Here is a 25,079-nt window from a genome sequence, read left to right as displayed (position 1 = left end):
GGGTGGAGCTTCAGTTAAGACTATTTGTCCTTTCCAAGTGAGACACAAAAAAGTAAGGCAAATTAAGTTGAAGTTAGTACTGAGCAACTCCTTCAATCGTTTAAATAAATCCCTCTCAAAGAGCCCCAAGATGTCCAAGTAAGCGAGGAACCCTCTGGAGGAGGTATCATAGAAGGTAAATTCACTGGAGAGTAACCGGAGCAGAGCATTTTAAAAAAAAATATAGCAAGGTGAAAGAACTAGATTATGCAAATGCAAGAGTAAAATTAAACTTCTTGTCTGAGCCAGCAAGCATGCTTCCTAACATTTGGAACTTCACCATTCAAATTTCAAGTAAAAAGTCATATTCCTCCTACAGACAGCCAAAATACCTTCAGCAAACCTGATTTGGTAATCTGATTTGACAAGTCCTATTATCTACAGAACACTAACTGCCATTAATAGGTCCAGTCATTTCAAATCACTTCATACAATCAAAAAATGGGTAAAATTAAAAGGAAAGACACCTGTTCAATTGTAAGCAAAACTATGCATAACAACAACTTGAACTGACTTCTTGTATTTTGTATTGTATTCAAATATGCCTGCAATCAAACCCCATAGTATTTATATATAAACAGTACAGCACACAAGGCTAGAGAAGAGAGTATGAAAAAATAAAAGTATCATTTCTAAAACAAATAAATATACTAATAGATTCTGTACTATGACCTTACAATAAATACTAGGTTTTGTCATAACAATGGAGATAAATGCCAACACTGAGAAACTTTCACAGAGTTGACCCAAACACTCAGGCTGTGATTTTATAGCATGGTATTTTCAGTGGCTGTAACACTGAGTAACAGCAAATTTAATTGTTCTTGGAACCAAATAGAGAAAAAAAACTATCTTCATGTCCTTGAAGCCACTTGCTTCATGCAACTCTCTCTACCCACTACTTCAGCTGCTGCGGAGAAGGGATGGACAAATCCACCGTGGAGGTATGAAAAGAGAGAGCTAACTGCACTCCGTCTTGAAGTAAGAGAGGAAAGGTGTCCTCAGACTCAGTAAGAAGGAAGGAGCGCTCCAAAAGAACAGAATTCATCATCTTGAAGAATAAATGCTAGTTTCCTCACAACTGAATACAACAGCAATACCCAGTTCTCTCTTTTGATTTCCCTTGCTAATGATGAGATGGTATATTTTTTAATTCCTCCAAAGTTCAAAGAAACTGCTAAAGTGCAGTGAGTGAAAAGAACCACAGTCAAGTAGGTATCCGTCCAGTTCATCACTGACTTCATTAAACAAGGTAGCGAGTGAAATGAAGTTGTATAGACGAAAGAAAGCACTGCATTCTCTGATAAGTGAAGTGACAAAGGAGGATTTTATGAGGTCTTTCTCTCACAACTCATATTTTAGACTGCAGAGTCATAGAGTACAGCCAGTTAAAAGACAATAGCAATAGCCAAGGTTGCTAGGTTTGGCTCAAGATCTGAGCCATTTGTTCCCTGGTGTGCAGGATTGAGAGAATATATGGTATCTTGGCACCTGCTGTTAGCGGCTACTTTAGGGAATTTAAAATTTAATTAACCTTCATAGTAATCCATACAAGATTTTATGTAAGTTCAAAAAGACCATGTAGGAAACAACATTTCTATATTCCTTACCTTTCCACTTGTTAATCCATGGACAACCAATGTCACTTGAAAAAAGGTGACACCCTTTCACGTAGCTAGTTGTTTGGAAACATTTTACAACATAAGCGATTTGTTTCTCGTGAACTGGGAAGAATCCCATGACTAGCATGTTTGCTCTTTTCTTAAAGCATAAGGCCACACTGCTGACAGCAAAACTCTAGAATTACAAGGCCATCCGGTCACTGCTGCTCTGACAGTAGTACTGTGAGCTGAAGTTCCCTGAGGCTCCACAACCCTGCTAAAGAGATGCTATTGCATGGGTGACGCAGTGTGCTGTAGTTACGCTCCCAGCGCATCAGAAAATGTTTTGAAGCCCCTCTTCCTACGTAAGTGCCTTCTAAAAGTAGAAATTTACAAGCAAAATGGGGAAAAAGTAGAAACGTAGGGTGGCATATGGCCAAACTTTTGACTTAATTTCACCACAGGTAGCTTTTTATTTACAAGCGGCTAATCCCCTCTCAAACCACACAATAGAGCAGCCACTGGCAGAGGCAGGCAGATAAAATTGGCATGCCTCTGTATTGTTCTTGCTAATCTGAACCATTAACAGAAGGGTGAGAAGGCTAGTTTTGTCATTTAAACAAGCTTAAATCCTTTCTCCAAATGAGCTTTTGTCTACACAGAAGAATGCATCTAGGAAATTTAAGGGGTTTCTGTTAGTGTTGCATTCTCAAGTTGACTTGGCTACAGGAATACCAACCTGTTTATTTGGCCCTCATACTGTAAATGCAAGAATTATTTCCAGCTGTCAAAACCAAAAGGGGTTCAACCTGATTAAATTATTTCTCAGAGGTGAAACAGGATGAGATTATAAAGTGCTAAGAAGCAACTATTTGAAATCCTGAACTGCACCTGTGCAACTAAATCTCCATTTATACAGGTGCTTTTCAAATTGGATTTGAACCTTTAAATTCCCTGATTCATCCCCTGAAAAACCACAGAAGCTCAAATAACTAATGAAATTCAGGGACAGAAAGGCTTAAAATAGTTTCAAGCTGTGAAGTAAGGCCTAAGACTAACTATGCTCTTTGATTCATTGTTGATGTGACATATCAAGCATAAACATAAGTTGCACAACCCAAATGCCAGAGGTCATAGGGTAGCCAGTAGATAGGTAATTATTTTTTCTTTAGCACAGGAGAGGTCATCACCTGGCCCATAAGCTCAACACAAAAAAGCTTGGAAAAGAATGTATTGGTTAGCATGATCTGGTTTTGTTTTGCTTTTTACCTGGCACATCTTGCGCAGATATTCAATGTGACCTTTGCTTGAGGCTCAGCTGTATGAGCACTTCGAGTTTGGTTGAATTTGCTCCCAGAAGACATCACACTTGTTACTCCTTCCATTCTTAGATCATCAAGATCCTCTGTAACAAGACAGAATGACTGGATGAACACACGATTAAATTTAGTAGCAATAAAGGTGCTTCACCTGTAGAATCACTAAAGAGTGGAACAACTCAAAAATCAGGATGAAAACACACACAGTTACTTGTATAATAATAGGAAAAGATATTTGAGAGGATATTTATTTATCTATATTATCACCCTGCTACAAGGGGTTCCATGAAAAATATTCAGTATCATTTCCACTTCAAACAGTGCTGCATATTTTTTCAATCTTTGTTTCTCTGGTTCATTTACAAAAAGCTTGTCATCAAGAGATGCTGTCCAATAGCTCAAGTTGACAAAGGGCACATCGAAGAGAAAATTCATTGTTTTGAGCGTACGCTCATCCTCTGATTTTTTTCATCATCCATTCACTTAGCAATAAAAAATATTGCTAAAATAAAAGTGCTCTACTAAACCTCGAAAATGCGAAATGGATACATATATCACATTGAAATAAACCATAATGTGCATACTTATGCTCACCATATTTCTGTAGTATTTGTGAAACTCGTAATAATAACAACTGGATTTTCTACTGCTGTAAAATCATTCCCATTTTACAGGAAGACGGCTGAGGCTCTCAGAGAAATTTTTGCCCGAGATCACACTGGAGTAGCGTAGCTCAGTTAGACTGTAAATGAATTCTCTTGGTTTACAGTCAGGACATTCTTTAGGGATAATCTGTATATTTTTTGCTAACATAAAATAGGCAAGTTGTGTATACCTAATGTATCCATAATGCCCAATTTTCAGTTGGTTAGGTTCTAGCTGAAAAATAAACAAGCAAAACACTGACTAGCTGCTATTAAATGAGCACCAACCATCCCATGTACTGACTGAGGCATGTGGCTTATGGTATACAGTATGTGATCATCTAATTAAAATGTATTTCAGATAATGTATACATTACTTTCATACTTAAACATTTTCATATGTATACATAATTTTCATAAATTTATGTTTAAAAAAATAAACCTGATGTTAAAGGATCTGAGCAGAGAAGAAAGTGCATAAAGGCAGACCTTAAATCTTGACATTAGACAGGGAAAAGTCACAGAGAACTTCAAAATCAGAAGAAGGAATGTTCAATTAGTATTTAAAATACACAAGTAGTCATTATAGACACACAGTGGAGTACCAGGCTCCTCTTCATAAACAAAAGAGTGAGATACAACTCCCCAAATCATTACCTGAAATATTTCTGGTGGTCCCCTGTAGTTCATACTCACTACTCTTACCACTGTGCTACAAACTCCGGGCAGTATGGTCAGACAGTCAGGATTATGCCATGTTAACAACAGTCTTTTTGGGAGACACCCATTTTAATAAGCAACATCCAAGAACAGCAAGGCTAAACTTCAATTAAATTTTTGTGACTAAAGTCCTCAAAGTAGATTTTCTTATCTGTAATGTTTTACTTTACTGCTGAAGAAAACTCTCTTCCCTCCCAAAATTTGTTGGCTCGGTGGTATAAATTGACAGCTCTATTGAGTTTCTGGCATCAATTTACACAATTTCCATACCTTTTTCTTTAAATGTCATCTGCGGTTTATATACAAACTAAGTCAAAGGACTTAGAAGGCTATATGATAAAGAATTATGAAATCAATAATCTATGAGTCATTTCAGAAAAAGTATTACATATTCGGAACACATTATGTATTAAAATAAATAGAGTTTAATTGTGCTTTAAAGAGGTGTGAAAAGTTCCATATTTTTTTAACAGATGTAAGCCACTGGATGGATTACAGTTTAAATGAAATTGAAGCATATGCCTCAGGTTTTCTTCCCCTAAACAGATGTGATTTCTTCAAATGAGGTTTTCAACTGTTCCCTGCCTGATTAACTTTTGGCTCTCTGACGACTAAGACTGTTTTGGTACAGTGATGACATAGGTTGGCCTATGGCATACCTTTTATATTTGAATCTGTATATCAAAAACATGCCTTCTTTTCATTTTTAGGCAACTACCAACGTTTTTCTCTCGAGAGAAAATTAAGTGAAACTTTGTGCAAGAAACCAGAATTTCAGAGGTGCCTATAGTTGTATCTAACAGGCAAATAGGCAGAATACTATGCAGTACCGCTTATTGTCACCTGCTGTTAGACCAATAGCAGTAATGTGCATCCTAAAATGCAGATTTAAAAAAAACAACAACAAAAAAACAACCCAACAAAACAAAACCGTACATCGCATACAATTGTGAACTTTCCACAAGGAATCTTCATTGATCTAATTCAGGATTGGATGGAATTTGTCCATGACAATCTACAAAAAGCCGTTAATATTCCAACTCGACAGATAAGTATAACCCCATCTACCAAATACAAAGAGTAACTGCAGCGCTCGATTTAACTTTTCTTTACTGCACTTCCACCTCAATATGGAATGATTTCAGTTTCTTCTGGATGCCTCAAATTTACAGTGCAAATATTGCACTTCCTTCTCCCTAAAGCAACTGGGCTTTGAGAAACTGCCTGGTTCCCAATACTCTAACTTTGGATGGGAATTTTTGAGTTGTGAGCAAGTTTACGTGACATCTGGCAATCTTCCTGATTGACCACATTCATTATTGAAGGCCCTTAATTAAAAAAAAAAAAAAAAAAAAAAACAACAGTAAATCATAGAGTAATTTTAGTACTAAACTCTGTGTCTGTGTGTATATTGTTAAACATTTAATGCGTGTTTTTGCAGAATATTTGTGCATAAATAAGGATGTTATTAAAATAAATGCAAACAATGAGTGCAACAATGCATTTTAAGAATAAAAAAAAAAAAAAAAGAAGGTTTCCAAAGGTTCAGACTTTTCTCTGTAACATCAGAAAGAATCAGTCTTAGCAAAAAAGGATTTCATTGAGAAGTCAATTCAGTTACAGGGTCTGGAACACTGAATCTTTTCTCGTTCTTTGTATTCTTTGCGAGACCAACTAGTGATGATACAGCTGAGTGGTTCAGTGATTTTATTGAGCAGCAGTGAGGTAATTCACTGAGAAAAAAAGGGAAAGAAAAGCCAAGTTCATGACTGCTTATGTGATCGAAGACAAGGATACTGTAAAACTTCTCAAACCCTTAGAAAATTGTTACCTGTCTTTGTACAGTGACTGATCAGAAGTGCATGTAAATGAAACAATCTTACTTGTGCTAATACAAGTTTGTTATTTTAATGCATGACTGTGCACTGTGTTTGTTTAATTTAACATGAATTCTCTGCTATTCTCTACATAAACAGGGTATGCGAAGACCCTACCTTGGTCCTATAGCAATTTCCATTAAGTGTGTTCTTTGTAGTAAAAAAAGTCCTACCTACAAACCAAACAAAAAATGCTTACGTTTTTCTCAAATCAGCAATTCACCAAAATAAACTCACACAGCTGCAATCTTCATGCATTGCCATAACAACAATACACAAAAGTACTTAAAAGTGAGATAAACATCACAAGTGTAATATAGCATAGCATAGAACCAGATGTTTTCTATATTAATAATAACACTGCTCTAAGCTAAATTCTTTGTGATTTTTTTGTAGACAAGTTTCATCAAAAAGTGAAGGGGAAAAAGGGTATCTATTTCAGCTAAACAAGAACATAGCCCAGTAACAAGGTAATGTTTTTAAATAGGACATTTGTAATTATTTACTTCCTTTCTTTTTGGGGAAGAAGGGCTGGGGAGAGGAAAAGGGGAACTAACGCCACGTATTCTAGAAACTGTGCAAGATTGCTTAATGCCTTGGGACGAGAGGGTGTGGAGTCATCTTACAAACATCTCCTACAAGACTGGCACACCATTCACTTTAAGGACAGAGGTATTCTTATGCAGAACTCCTATTAAATGCAGTGAAAGTTCAGTTGCGCAGAAAGCTCGTGTATTCAGGTTATGTGCTGCATTGTGTGATATGATCCAGTCACTTTTGTCTCCTTCCTCCATTATAAAACATGTTGTAATTTCCCAGGAGTAATTCAAGAAGTGTAAGGTACAAAGCTGGAAAAAGTCCTGGTTCCTCTTTAGAGAGGTTATGACAGCTCTGAGTTTGTCTGTTCAGGCTGATGCTAAGAAAAGCACTAAACGTTTTCATGTGCGAGTAAGAAATTGAGATAATGAATTCTGATTTATGTTCTTGCAGGCCACCAGGCAATTCTGATGCACCAGTAAAATAATGCCTCTTTCTTTGAAACAACGAATTTCTCAAGGCAGCATTCTTACATGATAGACATTGATGTATTTGGTACACATAGCATGGATTTGTCAAGGATGGTTGACTGAAGCACAGATTTTTAATATGCTGTACTATTCTCATAAAAAAAAAAAAAAACACCACAAAACCAAACCAAACAATCCCCACCCCCAAAAAAACATCAAACCAACAAAATCCTACTGCCAATAACAGTTCTGCTTACGTTCCAGGAATTTATGCTGCTTTATATGTCATATTTGTACGCTTGTTATTATGCTAACCAACCCTCTCTGTTTTAGATAAATTTTCTTACCAATCAACAGAGCCCAATAAAAATCCCACGTTAATTCCAAAAGAACTGTTGGGAAAAGCAGGAATTAAGCTTCCAGACAAAGAAGAACCATTAATCTAGACCACCTGATGCTCACTCCTGAAAATTATGTTTAATCATTTCCTTCTACAGAAGCAAAACTGGAGTTATCTTCTGCAATACACTAGTTACAGGACATCTCACTTTGTTTCTTCTTATTCATCTATGGCTTTGATGTCATAGAATAGACAATGCTGTTAGTCTGGTACGTATGTTCTAATATGTCTTCCTGTTAACATCTTTAAAAATCAGAATTTGGCCCAGTTCAGACCCATGCCATAGACTGTTGATGTAAATATCATCAAAAGTAAATCCATCAAGAGACTTTTACTCCCTAGAGCCATTTTAGATTCCTGAACCCAATGTTCTGCAGCCATCTTATTTTATAAGCATCACAAGTTGACAATATATTCCCTAAATGTTTGTGCTTCCACTGATGTACTCGCACAAAACCGATTGAAACACGATGCTGCTACGTCCTTGAGTTTGTATGTCCACCTCTACCTGCACTACTTGTCAGAGCCAATCTGGCAGAATCCCACCCTACAGTCAAAAACACAAACCCAACATGGGACTACAGAAAGCAGCATTGTTTGCAGGCACTGAAACATTCAATGAATCGTTGATTAGAGTTCTCACTTTTAATCAGCAAGAGTGAGAGGAGTCTGTCTTCAGTTTCTCTACCCTCCTACTTTAAGCTGGGACTGGAATTAACATAGGAAGTAGCCTTTTCAGATGAAGATGCTCTAGTTTCCTTAGAGCACACATCAGTATCTTAAACAACTACACTACGCGCTAGCCCACAGGGCTCCTGCTTATTATCCCTTTTTCCACTAGGTGGGATATTTGTTTACTACAGAAAACAAATTACTTGCAGGCAAGACTGATTGAGCACTGACTTAGGGCATGAGAGTGTGTCTAAAATGCAGCATCTGGGCTTCAGACCCTTGCTCCAAATCAGGCAGGCAAAGTTTATAAAACAAGTCTTGGATATCCCAACTGCCCAAACCCCTGACCGAATGCAACATTATAGACTCATTTTATTTAAATGAGAAACTCTATAACCACAGTTGAAAGGAACTGGCATCACGCCCCCTTATCATTCCCTACTGGTAATCTTAGGACAAACGATCTAGTATCACCAAATAATGGCTGCTCATCCACTACTTCAGCAACAATAACTGACTGATAACCACTGTTGCTCCACACCAATAGTGTTTTCAAACACATTGGTCTAAACTATCGACTAGGTAGTTTCATTCAATGCTAAAGAATTATTTCAAACACTTTATTTTTACAATAATGGGAATGTACTATTGATTGGAGCACATTAATTACTTTACTTTTCCAGTAAAATAAAATTTAGAATATTTCACTTGTTACATCACATTCTGTAATGCATTGTTGCAACTGCCATTTTGTACAAAAGTACTTGCACTATAATAATAATACAGAACCGCAAAAAATTCATAATGAGAAAATCCACAAAACAACCAAAATTCTGGACTTCAGAAGGCATCTAAAAGGAATGATTTTTAATGTTTTTCCTTGGCAAACAACTTCTTTTTTGCACTTTAGCTTTAAGTAAAACAACTTTTTAAATTAAAAGCAAATTGTGATCAATATATCTAATGAGATCCAATTCTGATGTCATTTATTTATGCAACCACTATATTTATTTGAATATGCAATTCAAACCTCAGTCCAACTCTGCATTCTTAAAGAAAACCACCAAAAAAGGCTTTGTCAGAATAAGAGAATAAGCCATGCTTAAATTAGTAAGCTTTTTTTCAATCATATCAAAAATATCAAAGCATTAGAAAGGAATGTGTATTTAAAAGGTTTCATTTGGTTTTTAATTTCAGTTTGTTTTTTTTATTTTCTAACAAAGAGGAGCTGGTCATAATATTTTTCAAGTGTATTTGGCTAATGTAGTACAGATGTTCTTTACAATACATATCCAAAATATGGAATTTCACATTACATTGTCACCTACGCACACCTGCGTAGGTGACCTGCAAAGGACACACCTGTCCTTTCTTAAATGTATTTTGAATTAAACTGATAATTTGTATGCTGTTTATGCAAAGTTTTACACAACTGAGCAAAGATGCATAATAATTCATTAAATCAGTAGTACACCTCACTAAACATAAAGCAACTACAGTGAATTTTCAGCCAGTCAAAAAGATATTAAACTGTTTATAGCTTTGTATGAACCAATTATTGCACTGAGGGCCACATTCATATTTCTTTGCATCTACCTAATTTACTCTACCAGCCCCTTGGCAGGATTAAGCTTAGCTGGCTTCATTGAAATCAAAGTTGAGGCAAAGCATAAAAATTACAAATAATCTTATGCCAAACATTTCCAGTAACACTGAACCTTCCAAAAACTTCTGAAAAATTTTTAGTACAAGCATTTCTGGAGTGCCAGTTACTAGAGTAGCTGTATGCTCTCTTCCATAAACCTGTCTAGATCAAGGATTCCTACAGTGGAAATATTTCTCTTTTTTCTTTTTTTTTTTTTTTTTTAATTAAAATGATCAAATTCCAAACGTAGCCAAACACCTTACTTGTCCTTCAGAGAATCTTTTTCATGAAGAGAGAAACGCACTGAGCAAGACGCAAGATGCTTGTACAGCTTAAACTTTCAACCGAGAAACCAGTGCATCTCCCATTTTAAAAAACGTGCTTTTCAGTCAAGCACTATACCCAAATGCTCCCGGCTGCAGACCAAACTGTTGCGTTAGCAAAGTGCCAGTTAATTCAGGGACTTGTATCTGAGTGATCTCAGACTGGGCAGTTTGGGCAGGCAGAGAGAAAGCAAAGAAATCTCTCAACTCTGTGTGCACAGGCACATTTAGCAAAGGCTACTTCGTACTTTGTATGTGAAAGTTCATAGTAAGAGCTAGGTGCATTAAAGTCCTGACTGAGACACTAACATATTAGTAATTCTATGATAATCACCAAAACTTGTAGATAATAAGCTAGAAGAAACAAACTGTGCATCTTTATTACTGCTTTTCAAACTTCTGCCTAGCTGCAAAGGGACAACTGCCCTCCTTGTTACCTCTGCTAACTGTGAATCAAAGATAAGAATGAGTATAAGATGGCATCCAACAAGTGAAGCTCTGCTGTTTCTTCAAGTTCCACCCCTCTATCAGCTTGCATCAACTCTGCTTTGTCCTGAGACAAGACCATCTGTTTTGTATCACTATCCCTATTTTGGCCAGACACTGGGACATCTGGAAGACTGCACTGTCTACACTCAGAGAAGCAGACACCGAGCTGGATACCATCAGCATACCGATGGCATCACAGCTGACAGTACATGCTCTTCCTCACTCATTGATTAAATTCATACCACTGACGTCTTTTGAGAGAGGGTAGAACAAAATTTTTAAATATAATTTTATCTCTCCAGCCGGGTCAATTGGATAAACTAGCACATACGTCAAAACCATCCCACAAATCCAATAGATTAGCCAGGTAATCAAGTTCCAAATAAACCACACATTTTTCCAGTATTTTTTTACTGAAGAGAAGTAAATGCTTTTTAAAGAAACTTGGTTACTGAAAAACCTGTGTAGTTGGGGGTGCTGTATAGGTGCCGCTTATTCAATTGTTTTGCGTAACCTACCAGTTCAGTGCACTATCAGGTTATGTTTGCTCATACTTTTGGTTTGGATAAGAGAAAATCAGGTTTTTGGGTTTGCCACAATGCTTGCACAAGCATACTACAATACAAGACAAAATTGCTGGCCAAAATGGAAAATAATCTAGTGGTACATATAATACATGTGGTTGCTAGCTACACTTGCAATGAATATTGCAGGACAAGATTATTGCCTAAATAATAAATCAGGCATTGCAGCATGTTAGTTCCTATAATGTCTGCTAACGCGTACTATCTTATACATCATAGAGATACATTTGCTTTTACTCAGCACTACTTTTATTTTCTGGATATGAATTGGAACCACACATTTCTCCTGAAGATCTCCCTTCAGAACTATAAAACCATCTTGTAAACAAATCAGGGAATGTTACCCGACAATTCTGCTTCTCAAGACATACTAAGGTTAATCATGACTCCACTGAATTCCACTGAAGTGGAATTTGCCATTGACTCCACAGACCGAAAATTTATCTGAAATATTGCAAGTTTCTCTCTTTTGGGTTTTAGCTCCTTAATCACAGCTGTGAATTGGATCTTGAGACACGTTTAACTTTGGAGTCCACAGCAGTGGAACAGAATGTGAACCACATCCCCTGGTGGCCACTGTATGCCATCCTCTGCAGAGTATAAAATCGTCAAGCTAACCATTCAGAGCAATTCTATCAACTGAGAGGGAGGCAGAAATCCCAGAATAGAAAGCCAATTCAACATCAGATAACAAATGTTCCTCAAAGAGTTTCCTCAACAAGGATGAAAGAAAACCAAAACCTTAGGAACCACAATTGTCATATGCTGGAAGGAGGCAGCAGAAAAAGAGTACACCGTACCACAGAAGATAAATGACTAATTCAAGTATATTTTCCTTCTCAAAAAGAACCATGTGTACTAAATTCCTAGAGTGCAGGCAGTTTGACTGACAGATAACCTAAAAATGAAATGAGGTCAAACTTGCAGTACAAACCACGATCAACAGAAGAAACAGAGAAAATAAAAAAGAAAAAATTAAGTCTAAACTGAAAGCATCTTCAGCAAAATATAGCAGAGGAGATCAATTTCAAGCAAAAAGAAAACAGGTAGCATTGCACTAAGAGGAAAGTTAGGCCAACAAAAAATGGCCAAGTGATTCATGGGTTTCAGTCTTCAGGTGCACTAGCAAAGCTCACTGGCCCTGAAATACTGTTAGCTCCGGTGGTGGATAAAAGGTCAAACTCTCACTAAGAGTGCAGTTCTGTAATCCAGTAGCTTGTTCCCAGCGATAGAGAAAGTCCCACTTATTTCCGTGCTTTTACCTCTTTCTACCACTCCCAGTGATACGGTACTTGATTCTTATCTGACCCTGGAGTGAGCTCATTCGGGAGAAAATACTATGTTATTGCTGGAATCTTCTGCGTGGGGCTTAGTGAGCTGCATTGGCACACTGAGGGGTCGTACAGGCATTGAAATCCGTTTAAAGGAAACAACAGGAGCATACAGCCCTGCATGAAGGAACAGAGGAGCACATCGGACCACCTTTTTTAATGAAACAAATCTGTCACATTCAGTAAGGGGTAAAATCATTAAGTATTTAAGCAACACTAACAACTCAGAATATAAATATGTTTCTACAGACTAAAGGACCAGAAGTAAAAAGCAGATGTTTATCAAAGTCTCAGAAATAAAAGTAAGCAGGACACCGTTTTTACACTGATGGAAGGATACCCCACCGGCAACTCACCACTCTGCTTTTAAGGACCTTAAAACTTAGTGTAATTTTGCTTCTCTCAAGACACAAGAAACAAAGATTTTCAAAACCAGCATTGTATCAGAATATTCAAGTATGTATTCAGAAAAGCATTCCTCATATTATTAAAATATGATTCTTATTAGTATGTGCTAGCCCATTAAAGATACGATCTTGGATTTAAAAAAAAATAATTACATTTGCCAAGCAATCACTGCCTTTTTTTTTTTCTTATTTAACTGAGTAATGACAAGATGATATAATCTGATATGACTGAATTTGTAAATAAGCTTGAACACAAGCAGCAGGTTAAGATCTCTGGCTATCCACACAGTGTCTTACCTTCTCATCACCTTTTCTTTACCTGTTTTAGAATTCCTGAAATATGGTAATATGCATAAATTAAATGATTTCTGATACCATGATATGGCTGTATAAATAATTTTTTTAAGTGAATGCAGATTTAATGGATGACTTGCTCTACCAATAGTTGAAAGAGAAATTGAGGTTGCAGCTACTTTGAAGGTTGTCACAAATGAGAGAGGTCATCAATGTGCTCAACAAAATTTTCAAAATTTAGTAATTTATCAGTTTCATTACCATAGATAAAAATATTATTCTGAAACTAAAGTACAGGCGCATTTGCTCATCCATAAAATGATGTCATATCAATTCAACTGCATTCCTCCAAATGCAACACCCCTTCTCCCAAAATACAAGAAAGTTTCTAATATCTGATAATCTTCAGCACATCCACAGAAATACTTTTTTCAGCTCCCAAATAACACTTTCAATTATCTATGTAGACTTAAAGTTCCCTTTCACATGAGCATCCCAAAGCAGTCTTGACCAAGAAGCTCTCCCAGCTGTCAAAACCTCTTACTATTCCCCATCACCTGAGCAGCTTAGTTTGTATACCTACTGATGACCCTTTCAATACGCACCCTGAGTAAGTACCCATAGCGGCTAACATAACTTCCCATTACGCCAGTGAAAGTCTCCCATCTATTTAATGTTATCTTTCAGATATCACCTACTAATGAAACATTTATCTATGTGAAGATTCAATAAAATGTGAAATATCACCAATTTATTGCTCATTTAACAAGTTAGAAATTATGTCCAATATAAACAAATCAAACCAATATATTCCAAACAAATTCTAAAGAACAGGTTATCAAAAACCCAAGGCACTGGTGGTATAATTAAAATGTTTACAGAATTTGAAAGTTTTAACAGAAAAGTTCTGATTCTTTAAGCAAATACATTATTCAAGCCTTTTCACCAATGTTTTCAAACACATCAATAGACAATCAGTACTCAAAGATGAAAAAATAACTACGGCTCAGCAGCTAGATCTTAACAGTATTTTGTCTCTGGTAACTAGACATACATTTAGAGCAAAGTTCACAAAACAAGTATTATTTTTATCAAATCATGATGGGAGTATTCATAAAAAAAAAAAACCAATGATAAATTCAGCCTAATTATTTGTGACTGACATAACCCAGTTGCTATCCATTTCCTGAAAAACAGCAGGAAAATTAGTTCCTCTCAGAAATATTCAAATACGTCAAAAGATTTTTCTCTCTCTCTAAGGGCATGCAAGTAAGCATGAAAAACATTTGATAAAATCCCCTGCAAAGATACATTTCCCCATACAGCCAAATGGAGAAACAGGTCTGCAAACTATTGTCAGACACCTTGCCAAGTCTCCTCTATCCCAAACATTACTTAGAGGACTTCTGCATTTAGGTGATAGTGATTGAATAATTAAATCTGTGACATTCTGAGGAATTGTCTCTCCACAGTCATTAATTCACATTTGCCTATGGTCATATATACACTAACTAACTAACTGAGAGTCAGAAATAGAAATGATACATAAAGTTCCTTTGTATATGTAAAAATGGCAAACATTCAGTCAGCTTCCGAGTGTCCTAAATAAAATACAGAGTAATTCATAGGTTAAGAAAAAGCATTTGACTTTGATGTGCTGGAGTAATTTTTTAGAGGTGTGGCAGGTGAGCAAGAGGAAACAATTCCACAAGTAAGCATTAATTAGGAGTGACTGTACTCTTTACGTGTAGGAGAGAAATGAGGCCTCTGGTCCATAGTTCAATGTTTGAAGAAGGAAATATATGTTCGGTTACAGTTACTTCTTAATACTGTAACAGGCAACTACCACAGTGAATGCTAACTTCTCTGTAAGGCATATGCAGGACATATACCCACCTCTATAGTGTTTTGCGGATGAAACCAGCTGATTTGCCTTCAGGTGCTCAGAAATCTACAGGCTATGAGGATTATTTCTACATAAAAACTGTAAAACCTGCACATGGCAAGTATGGTTTATCTTCTCAGTCTCAAAGCTTTATGCTTTCAGATGAGTTTAGTTAGGCAGAAGATTATGTATGAGAACAAAACTAGTTAACCTTCATTTGCATTTCACATAAACCATAAATAATGACTTATAATAATGATTTATAAATAATAAAAATAAAATCAAATTGTATATAATACAAACATTACTTTTTCCAGCTTACTGGACAATAATTCTCTGAACAATCTCGGAGCTGAAATTTCACAACAGAAGAGACTTGAAGTAAGACTAAGAAGGATTGTACGCAACATTACTTTGGTACTTCAATGTCAGCATTTATAGTTTCAAGAATAAGAAAATTTAAAAGTCAATAACATTTAAAAGTTCTGCAATAATGTAGGAATGTTTTGAAGAAAAAAGAAAGTATGTTCTTTACCTTTGTTGGAAAGGACAAATACATGACTATCACGTTTTTATTATGAACTATGCCTTTAAGAATAATTTTGTATTCTTATTGTTTCATTTACAACATCTTTTAAAGTTTTATTCTCATCATATTGAAAAGAAAACAATCTCTTTATAACTTCTGGTTTTAATAAAATAAGGGGAGAAACCTTTTTGAAGTCACAATTGGCTTTCTCTCTCTGCATCTGGTTAAAAATCAAAACTGAAAAATCCTATTATTTGCATATTTATTTATATTTAATTATTCCCAGGATTGTAAACTTTCTCTGAAGAGAATTAAAAACAATGGAATGACTATGATTCTTTCATTTCTATTTTATTCCTTCATTATTGGACACTTCAAAGATACCCCATTTCATTACAGAGAAGAAACTTGGGCTACATCAATGTTACCCAAAAAACAGTAAGCCAACAAGTGCAACCTTTTTGTGTTCAAAACTCCTCCTTCTGTCAAAAAGGCACGTTGTAACCTCAACTGTTTAGCCCAGGAATGTATAAGCTTTATGCATTTAACATCACATACATACATACATATCTTATTAAATTTTCATTTCTTTTTCAGCTGCTCAATATCTCAATATTTTGCTAACCATTTCCATCCTCATTTTTATGTATTCTTCCAAAGGTGACTCACCATCTCTCTTCCCGTGATCATACTCCCTCTCCCAGAAAAACCTTGGCTTTATATGCATCAATGGCCAAACTCATATTTTACTGCGGTGAAGCCAGGATTTAACTCTTTTAAGCGTGCTTCCTCTGCAGCTTATAGTTCCAAGACAGTGATGATTTAAGGTGTGGTTTCACAATCAGTTTAAGCTAAACTAAGTCTGCGCAGCCACTGAAAGAGTCAAACCCGCCTGTCTCCCACTTCATCTGACTAACACTTCCCATCCTTACGCTAGCGGTAGTGCTTGTGTGGCCCACAAGGAGCTGGGCCAGGGAGCTCGCCTGTCTGAAGGTTCTCTCTTTTTTGCTGGGTTGATTTTTGGCCCAGCTCACACTCACTCTTCAATAGCTTTCTCTGAGGTTTCGTGCTCAGACATGGATTGTTTTAAACAGGCAATCAGAAGAGCTGTTTTTAAAATACAGCTTAATATTTTTTCAATTCAGTGCCTGGTAATATAAACCCAGGTAAATTAAACCAGGGTCATGGATGGTTATTGAAGTTAAAATAGAGGATGCCACCAGGAAGAATCTTCATAGAAGATAACAATACTACGCCACCTTGAAATATCATTTGGATTTTCCTTGGAATGTGAAGCTGAAATCCTGTAGGCTACAATTCGAGGAACTATTTGGCAGATATCAGAAATGAGGTTTGGAAGTTATTTAACACCTCATTTTGGATTTAGTTTATGAAAAAGAATATTGTATGTATTATCTTGAGATCATTGCAGTAGTAGGTAAATACAGAGACAACATACAGAAATTGCCCGAAATTTTGCAACTCCAAAGCAAATGGTTAGAAGATAAATTTGCTTCAAAAATAGACATTAAGCTTAAACCAACACTCCTTTCTGACTACAGAAAAAAAACCCAACCTAATGATAAGCATAATAAGGAAAAGACTAAAAATACAGAATTACATACAACAGGTTCAAATGTCAACTTATACAACTCCATAGACTTCAAATCATTTACTATCAAAGATAACTCAGATCCTTAGATTTAAACCTAGCATCTTTCCTCTTTCTTGCCTCACCTTTGTCCACGGGCACAGTTGTTTGGATTTTTTTTTTAAATTTGGTGTTTGGATGTATACTTACTGTACTTGCTTCTCCCTCGCCCTTCCAGTCCTCACTAATTATGCAAAGGATCCAGTAGCTATTTATGACAATGGATAGACATCCTTCAGCTGAAATGCTCCTTTAGGTTCTTTTTTAATTATTTTCCAGCATTCTTATTGTGTGATAGTATAAACTGATGACTAGCCCTGATTTATCTTCTAACCTAATTCTCCTGTTTTTTTTTTTTATTTCTCATATCCTGAATTCTTTACAGTCTTCATAGACTCCCACATCACCGCTTCTCTTGCAGCATGGCCTTTGCTACATTTTGCCTCTTTCTCATCTTTGCTACATTAATAGTCAAAACGTCCTCATATAATAACACTTACTGCTGGTATATTCTCATACAAAGAACTATGTCTTCATGAATGCTGAGTCATTAAAGAAAAGGCAAGAGGAGAAGCTGGTAGCACGACTTTTGATGTCAGCAGGTGCACTGCAGTTACTACAGCGACGTGTCCAAGTTAGCACTGAACTTGCAAACTCAAGGTATTGTGTGGCACAGTAACCCTGTGAATCACAGCAATGGCTAATGAGCTTCTCGGTCTGCTCAAAATTGCTACATACACATTACAAAAAGCTGGCATTGCTAGCGGTGTCTGACTTGGACTGCTTGAAGCTATCCTTTGTTTGCAGGGCAGTCACAACATTGACTGCAGTATGCATAATTTTACCTGATGAAAGTTCTGTCATGTAATTTGTTAAGACAGCAATCAAAGTAGGCAAATGGCATACTTGAAATTGTAGGTGGGCTGAACAGCTATTTCAAGGTGCTTTTATTTATTTTTTGTTTTCAGTCTCTCTCTCCTCTCATTTTTATCAAGGCTTTCCAAATCTAATTTTGAGTACTGCAAGTATCAGAAGAGTTACCTTTCTGAAAAAGCAGTTCCCTTTCTGTTTAGCTATAAATGATCTTTCACTTCACTCTATTCTTTCTTGTCCATGTTTAGTCTTCCTCCATCCTCCTATTTGCATTCAGCAACTACAACCATTAGAAAAAAAATACTCCAATTCAATTTAGTTTTACAAAACAGAACAGTCTCAGAACCTCTTCACATGCAAAACTACTAGAAAGAATGGCTGGCCAAGCAACACTCTTTTAATATATGTTGAATCAACTGTTTTCAAGTAAGAACAGGTAACAAAGTTTGGATTTTGTCATGTTATTTACTGTTTGTCATATTATTTACTGCTCGCAGCATTTAAAATTACATTTATCTTACAATTTTTAAATTCAATGTTGCACTTGGTATCACGTTCAATGGTAAGAGCACACACTTTGCAACAAACAATAAAATTAAAATTCTGCCTGGTCAGGGAAAGAAACACAAACAAAAAAAGGTAGGAGTAGTTACTCTGTACGCAGCAAACCTAATGGTTCTTGAATTCTTACGGATTTGTGTTGCATCCCAATAATTTCTTCATGTTAATTTCAGCTGTTTCTCTCCATATTTCTCATAGTATCCTCTCCCTAGTAATTCTGCCCATCTTCCTTCTTTTCCTCTCCTTCATTAACTCAAACAGCTTGTCCCAAATTGCTTGAGCAAGTCAGCAGATGCTTTGTTTGATTCAGAGCCATAATACTGATCAATCTGCAATAGTACCTCTTAGTTTATGCTGAAGCTTCAGGGGTGGTACTAATGAGATTGTCTTCTATCCAGATACCAATTCTCAGGAAATTGGAAGAAATTTCATATATTAGAGACCTGTCAAATTCTGTTGAAACTTGTCAGTAGACTTAAAAGTTACTAGAACTCAAGGACAGATGGGCATACCTTACAAAATCATATAAGTGCATAGAAAAACAGCCTCACAGGAAACCAGGGGCTGAAAACTTAGAGGGGGGGGAAATGGTATGCAGGGGATATCACTACTGGTTTACATCACACCTAGCTCATGGTTTTGTAACTATGTTACTGTGAACATTTCCACCAGTTAAATACACACTGCATAAAACAAGCATTTCCCTTTTTATCAAATTTCAGTAGTTGCAGTTTTATAAGACTTTGTCCTTGAAATATGGAATGTATGAGGTCTCTGGCAGACTCACTCCGCCTGATGTTGCTACCAGCCGAAACCATCTTCCCCTCCTCTGACAGACATTGCTACTCTTCTAGGCAGAACCAGGCTTCTGTAATGCACTGAGCTGAAAACAACAGTGATTCGCAAGCTGATTTACAAGCATATCAGATGTCTCTGCCCTGAGGGCTTCCATATCTGTTAAAGGTTCAGGGCAAGGCAGATGGCTGAGGGTGGCAATAACTTCAGCCAAAAATCTCCTGCTGCAAGTCTGTCAGAAGCCAAACAAGAACCCGTTTATACTCACTAATGATTCTGCATGTCCTTTTTCAATCCTTTTCTAAACTGATACGTATAAAACTCTTCAACTTCTGTCTCCAATCATCTCCCTCTCGCATTTTCCAATCTCCTTCCCTTCCGCTGTACCCACTCTAAGATCAGGGGGACTAGACTGGAAAGCCTTTATAGAAAACCAAGATAGCTCACTGGATACACACAGGGACAACTGAAAGAGGCTTGAAAGAAGCCTAGCCTGATATGCAGTGCAGACAATGTTACATTTTGACCTAATAGCATGGCCCAAAGGTACCTGGCTCCTTTTACGTCCACAGCAGTTACGGGCCTGCAAACACCTCACCACAATCACTCACACTAATTTAATAGCCTGAAAATTGTAGCTGTAGTTCAAATCATTCTTTCTCATACGCTCCTTGACGTTTCTCAACCACAAAACTCACCTACTGTCATGTTGTTAATTTTTGGAACGTTCTTCACTTGTTTCTGGTCTTGACCATCTTGGCTATTTTTGTGTAATGTTGTAAATATCATTTTACTTACCACTTACCTCCCAGTGGAGAATAATAATATATTAAACTATAACATTCTAATAGAGGTACTCCACTGCTACTGGATTGCTAAAATAATAAATATTAAAAAGTATTATGTATTTATTCATTACTATCATTTTGCCACATGGGCAGCTTTTATTCCAAGCCAGCACTATAGTTCTCATCTTGTGAATACTTTATTTCCTTAGTATCCATTTATGAGAGGCTTTGACAAAAGTTTTTTTATGAAAGTCCAAGTCATACCTGCTGGCACTCCTTAGCCAATATTTTGCCAACACCTTCATAGAATCACAATTAAATACACACAAAAAAGTAAAAGATAGCTGCACTTAAGCATAATCACTAGAACAGTCCCCTTTTTATAGCTTTCTAGGGAGAAAAATAAACTTGACATCACTATGCTCGCCCACCTTTAAAAAAGGGGTAAAAATCCTGCCTGCTAAAATGGTTGGTTTACTAAATATTGAGAGAAAACAGAAAGCGATGATTAAGCATTCAGTGTTTGAGTCCAATGTTAACCTCAGAAGTAGTGTTATAGCTCACATCCTAACCATCCATTTCTTATAAGAAGCTGTGAAATATTTACACAGAAACCTCTCTGATGTCTTCTTTCTCAAAACTGGACCTAATAACTAGCTAAATAAAAATTAATCAAACTGCATAGGTAAACTCATAGAAAAATTAAAATACCATTTTTTTAAGTGAGTCATACTACTTGAAACAAATTTTCTAACCAATTCAATTTTTTTTTAAAGTTTTTATTTAAAATAAGCGTTTACTTTAAGAAAGGGTGTCTTCTATATTTATTACACAAGATGTTGGTTAATAAATAAGCACTAAGCTCTGTAATGTTTCAAGTAAAGATATTTGTAGAAAGATATTCAGCGGGAGTTAATGACACTGGGACATTACATACCAGCTGACAAACCAACCTGTAATTTTTCATGTTGCAAAACTGATGTTAGTAACATACAAGAAAATATTAATGTATTTATAATTCTTGACAATTCTTGGAATGACAGGGTGCAACAGAAGTGTTCTGATGTGCGCTCATAAAATGTGTAGGTCAGAAGAGGTTAACAAGGAAAGAAACACAACTTAACTATCTATTCCCAATGAGACACTGAAGATGCTTACAAGCTCCCAAGTACTGCTATATCAGAGTCATAACTCATCTTCACATACAGGTGACTTGAAATACTGCATAAATGTGATGTTACACCACTAAGAGTCAAAGTCTAAATTACAGTTACAAACTTTCTGAAATTTAATTCGGTAGCAAAGATGCAAGTAAAGAAATGTGGTTTTGCTTTGCATTCACAATTCTGCCAGATGAACCCTTTCCTCGTATTAAATGGTTTTGTAAATCCTGGCAGCTTCCTCTTTGATGCAGCCTGATTACACCAAGAAAACATTATCTATTTCACAGTCAAGACCCATTTATTTTGTATTGGGCAGACTGCCTTTAAGGAACAATGCAATGCCTGGGGGGTACATGCACTATTTATTCTCTATATAAATTTCAGCTGTTTTTTTAACTGAACATGCAAACGGACAATAGCTGAGGGCCCATGCTGTTAAAATATGTAAAACCACAGACCCAATTATTCGCTATGCTCTTAGTTAAGGAATGACTCTCTAGAGGTGAAAAGAGCGTAAGCTTTTCAAAACTGAGCAACTGTTCTGGACCACTGAAAACACAAATGTGGTTTGACAATCACCAACAATATTCCAGATTCTCACCCCTTCTTTTAGGAAAAGCAATTAAGATAATGAAAAGATAACTTTGGTGTTATGTGTTCTTTATTTCACACGTTTCGTGCTAGTATCTTTTCTAGTTGAATGTCACCAAAAGTATTTCAGTAATAAATGCCTTCACACTAACAGTGGATGACTGATATTCAGGCATCCATGTTAATCCTTTCAGCTATATTCAAAAGTATTGTGTCACTGAGCTTAAACATATTTCATTCCAAAAATACTAGGTTTTCTATACTTCTACACAATCCAGAACAGATTTACTCTGGCTTTCCTACCCAGCAGCAATCATTTTGGTAGGTCTGTCTACGTGACAGCTATGTTGAAACCCGCTTGTTGCTGTCACAGAAGCCTGAGAAAGCCCACCTGGCACCAGCCAGCATCGGCCTCTCAGAGCACAGGGAGCTTCAGCATCGGAAGCCTGCAGCTTAAAGAAGTTCTAGCTCTAACCAAAGTTGAGGTTTACCTGCTGCACACTTAAGTCAAAATGCCATTATAACCATCTCCAAACTGCAGAGCTTGGGTGCACACCACGTTTGTCAATTCTGGGATAGTTGGCCCAGGTCTGTAATTGCGCGATCCACACAGGGGCCGGCCCTGAGCCACAGACCCCTGCCGGTCCCAAGGGGCTCCTCCGTGAAATCGCCATTCTTGTCAATTTCACAGCTACTATTAGCAGGGAAACTGACATGGATGTCAATTTCACCCGCCCGCAGCAGGGGAATTGGGCATTTTCAGAAAAAGAGCAAATTTTAAAATTCCTGTTTCAATCCTACATAGACCAAAACATAAAAAAAAAAAAAAAAAAAATTAAAATGTTTGCTATTCGGTCCAATCTAATATTCACACTTCTTCTTTAAGGCATGTCTAAATAGCCATACAATTTCAACACTAAAGTGCATTGAAAAAATAATCTGCCACTTTCAGTGACCCTCAGGGTACAGGGAAACACAGAAGAAAGATGTAACAGGAAATGCCCTATCCTTTTACTAGCAAACTACAAGAATGCTGCGACATTCGTTCTTAAACTGTAATTCCTGCCTTCAAATTTAAAATCTTAGAGCAATCCTCCCCTTCACGGCAATCTCTCAGAAATAATAGCCTATCGTCAGTAATACAGAACAGCAAAATCTTGTAGTCACAGAAAAGATGATATATGTATATATACACATATATACAAACGTATACATATATATATATGTGCATTACAGACTATTCTGATGGAGATTACTTGAGGTCATTCATCCAAATATACTGAACTTCAGATGGAAAAACTGACATGTATTTTCTCAGAGACTATGATTCTGCAGATCATTTCAGAAAATGAATGATCTCCAGATTATCACTCCAGTCATCTCCTTGAAAGTTATTTAAAATAGACACATTTGTGATCAGTACAGCTTTAAACATTGAACAATTTCCAGTGTAAGATTATTTTTCAGTTTCTTATAATATTAATAAAACCCTGTAATTTCAGCTCATTTTTTTCCTGACTTTTGTACCCCTCAAAAGGTTGGGGGTTTTTGTTTAATTTGTTGACTTAAATTGTTTGATCAATTTCTAAGGGTCAGGAACATAATAGTATGTTTGCCCGTGTTAAGAAAATTAAGTACCTGTTTTACAAAGGAGTTCTTAGACTTCAGATATTGAGGCAGGAATTGAAAATTTTGTGGCAAGTCATGAGAACTTCATTGCTATCAGGCATCTTACCGACATTTCTATGGAAAACACAGCCAATGTGGCCTCCTTGCAAGTGTCTCTAAAGTTCAAACTCATCCAGAGTTAGTAAAAGCTCTTAACATTAACATCTCATTCTGCCAACGTTATGGGAATATGGACATGTGTATCCTATCTGGTGAATATTCCATCCTTACATAATACATTCTTCCCAAAGGCTCCAGTATTGGACAATAAACCAAATTTTCCATTGGATGCTTGTCAGCATTGTTCTATGAGGCACCAGAATGGAGACCATGCCTGGAATTCAGCACAGAAATAAGAAAAGATTAAGTGCAATTAAAATGGAGAGAAAAGCGAAGGATGGGCTTAGCTGGAAACGGGCATGGAAAACGTGAAAAAATTTAATCATACATCTAAAAATTATCTTGTAACACATGCACAAGAAGTTCAAACGATATACGCAACAGAACGCTAAGCCTAGTATTTCTGAATTTCTGATTACGTGTCCTACTGTTTTACTTATATACATACTTTGGTTATATAACATATAACCCACTTACTAGTGGTAGAGCTCACCAAGTTATTGCTCCTTGACGTACTCCTGCAGGTGTACTTTTGTCACAAATGAAATTCTGTCTTTCACTCACTTTTTGCCTGTTAAGCTCTAATTATGCCTTTCCTTTCTCTTGCATTCGTTTCTTGCTCATTCCAACTCACTTCAGTTAATACATGGCATGCCCTGACAAAATAATTCATGCTATTCTCCCTTCTGCACTCTTCAAGGAATTACAATTGAATTGCAGCAACAGATTCAGGTAAATACTTTATTCTCTACAGCCAAGTTCAAGTCAAGCTACTGATGGTTTTCAGTAGTACTTTCTATGCAAGCTTGCACCTGTTCATAATGAACACCTTAGATTATCACATATAATCTCATTGAAGGGAAGATGGGCAATGCCTGTGCTCTAGAAATAAGTATTAATTAAAAGCATCTTTTGAGTATTCACTTGTTCTTTCCTCTCATCTTCCATGAGGAAGTGATCACTCACACAAAAATAATCTATCAGCAGTGGCTTTTATATTAAAGGCTGTTAAGCCTTTCATATTCATAGGTCAAAAGCTTTTATTAACATTTTGTAGAAAGATCTCCTTAAAAAAAATAGGTGATTATATCTCAATGCCACAT

At 36.5% G+C, this 25,079-nt stretch overlaps 1 protein-coding gene across 1 annotated transcript in view; it reads right to left on the bottom strand.

Annotated features, from left to right (window-relative positions):
* LOC309668979 (uncharacterized protein C8orf34 homolog) overlaps positions 1-25,079 on the bottom strand; it is a gene marked incomplete at both ends in the record, with an annotated part of 203,829 nt that overhangs the window by 87,924 nt on the left and 90,826 nt on the right. The window contains one exon of the mRNA XM_082479547.1: positions 2,910-3,045. Coding sequence (XP_082335673.1) covers positions 2,910-3,045 — 136 coding nt within the window. The remainder of the gene's footprint in view (positions 1-2,909; positions 3,046-25,079) is intronic.

This window comes from Vanellus vanellus (assembly GCF_965231255.1).
Source record: "Vanellus vanellus genome assembly, chromosome: 2".
Taxonomy (NCBI): Eukaryota; Metazoa; Chordata; class Aves; order Charadriiformes; family Charadriidae; genus Vanellus; species Vanellus vanellus.
This window is presented reverse-complemented; position numbering and strand designations above follow the sequence as displayed.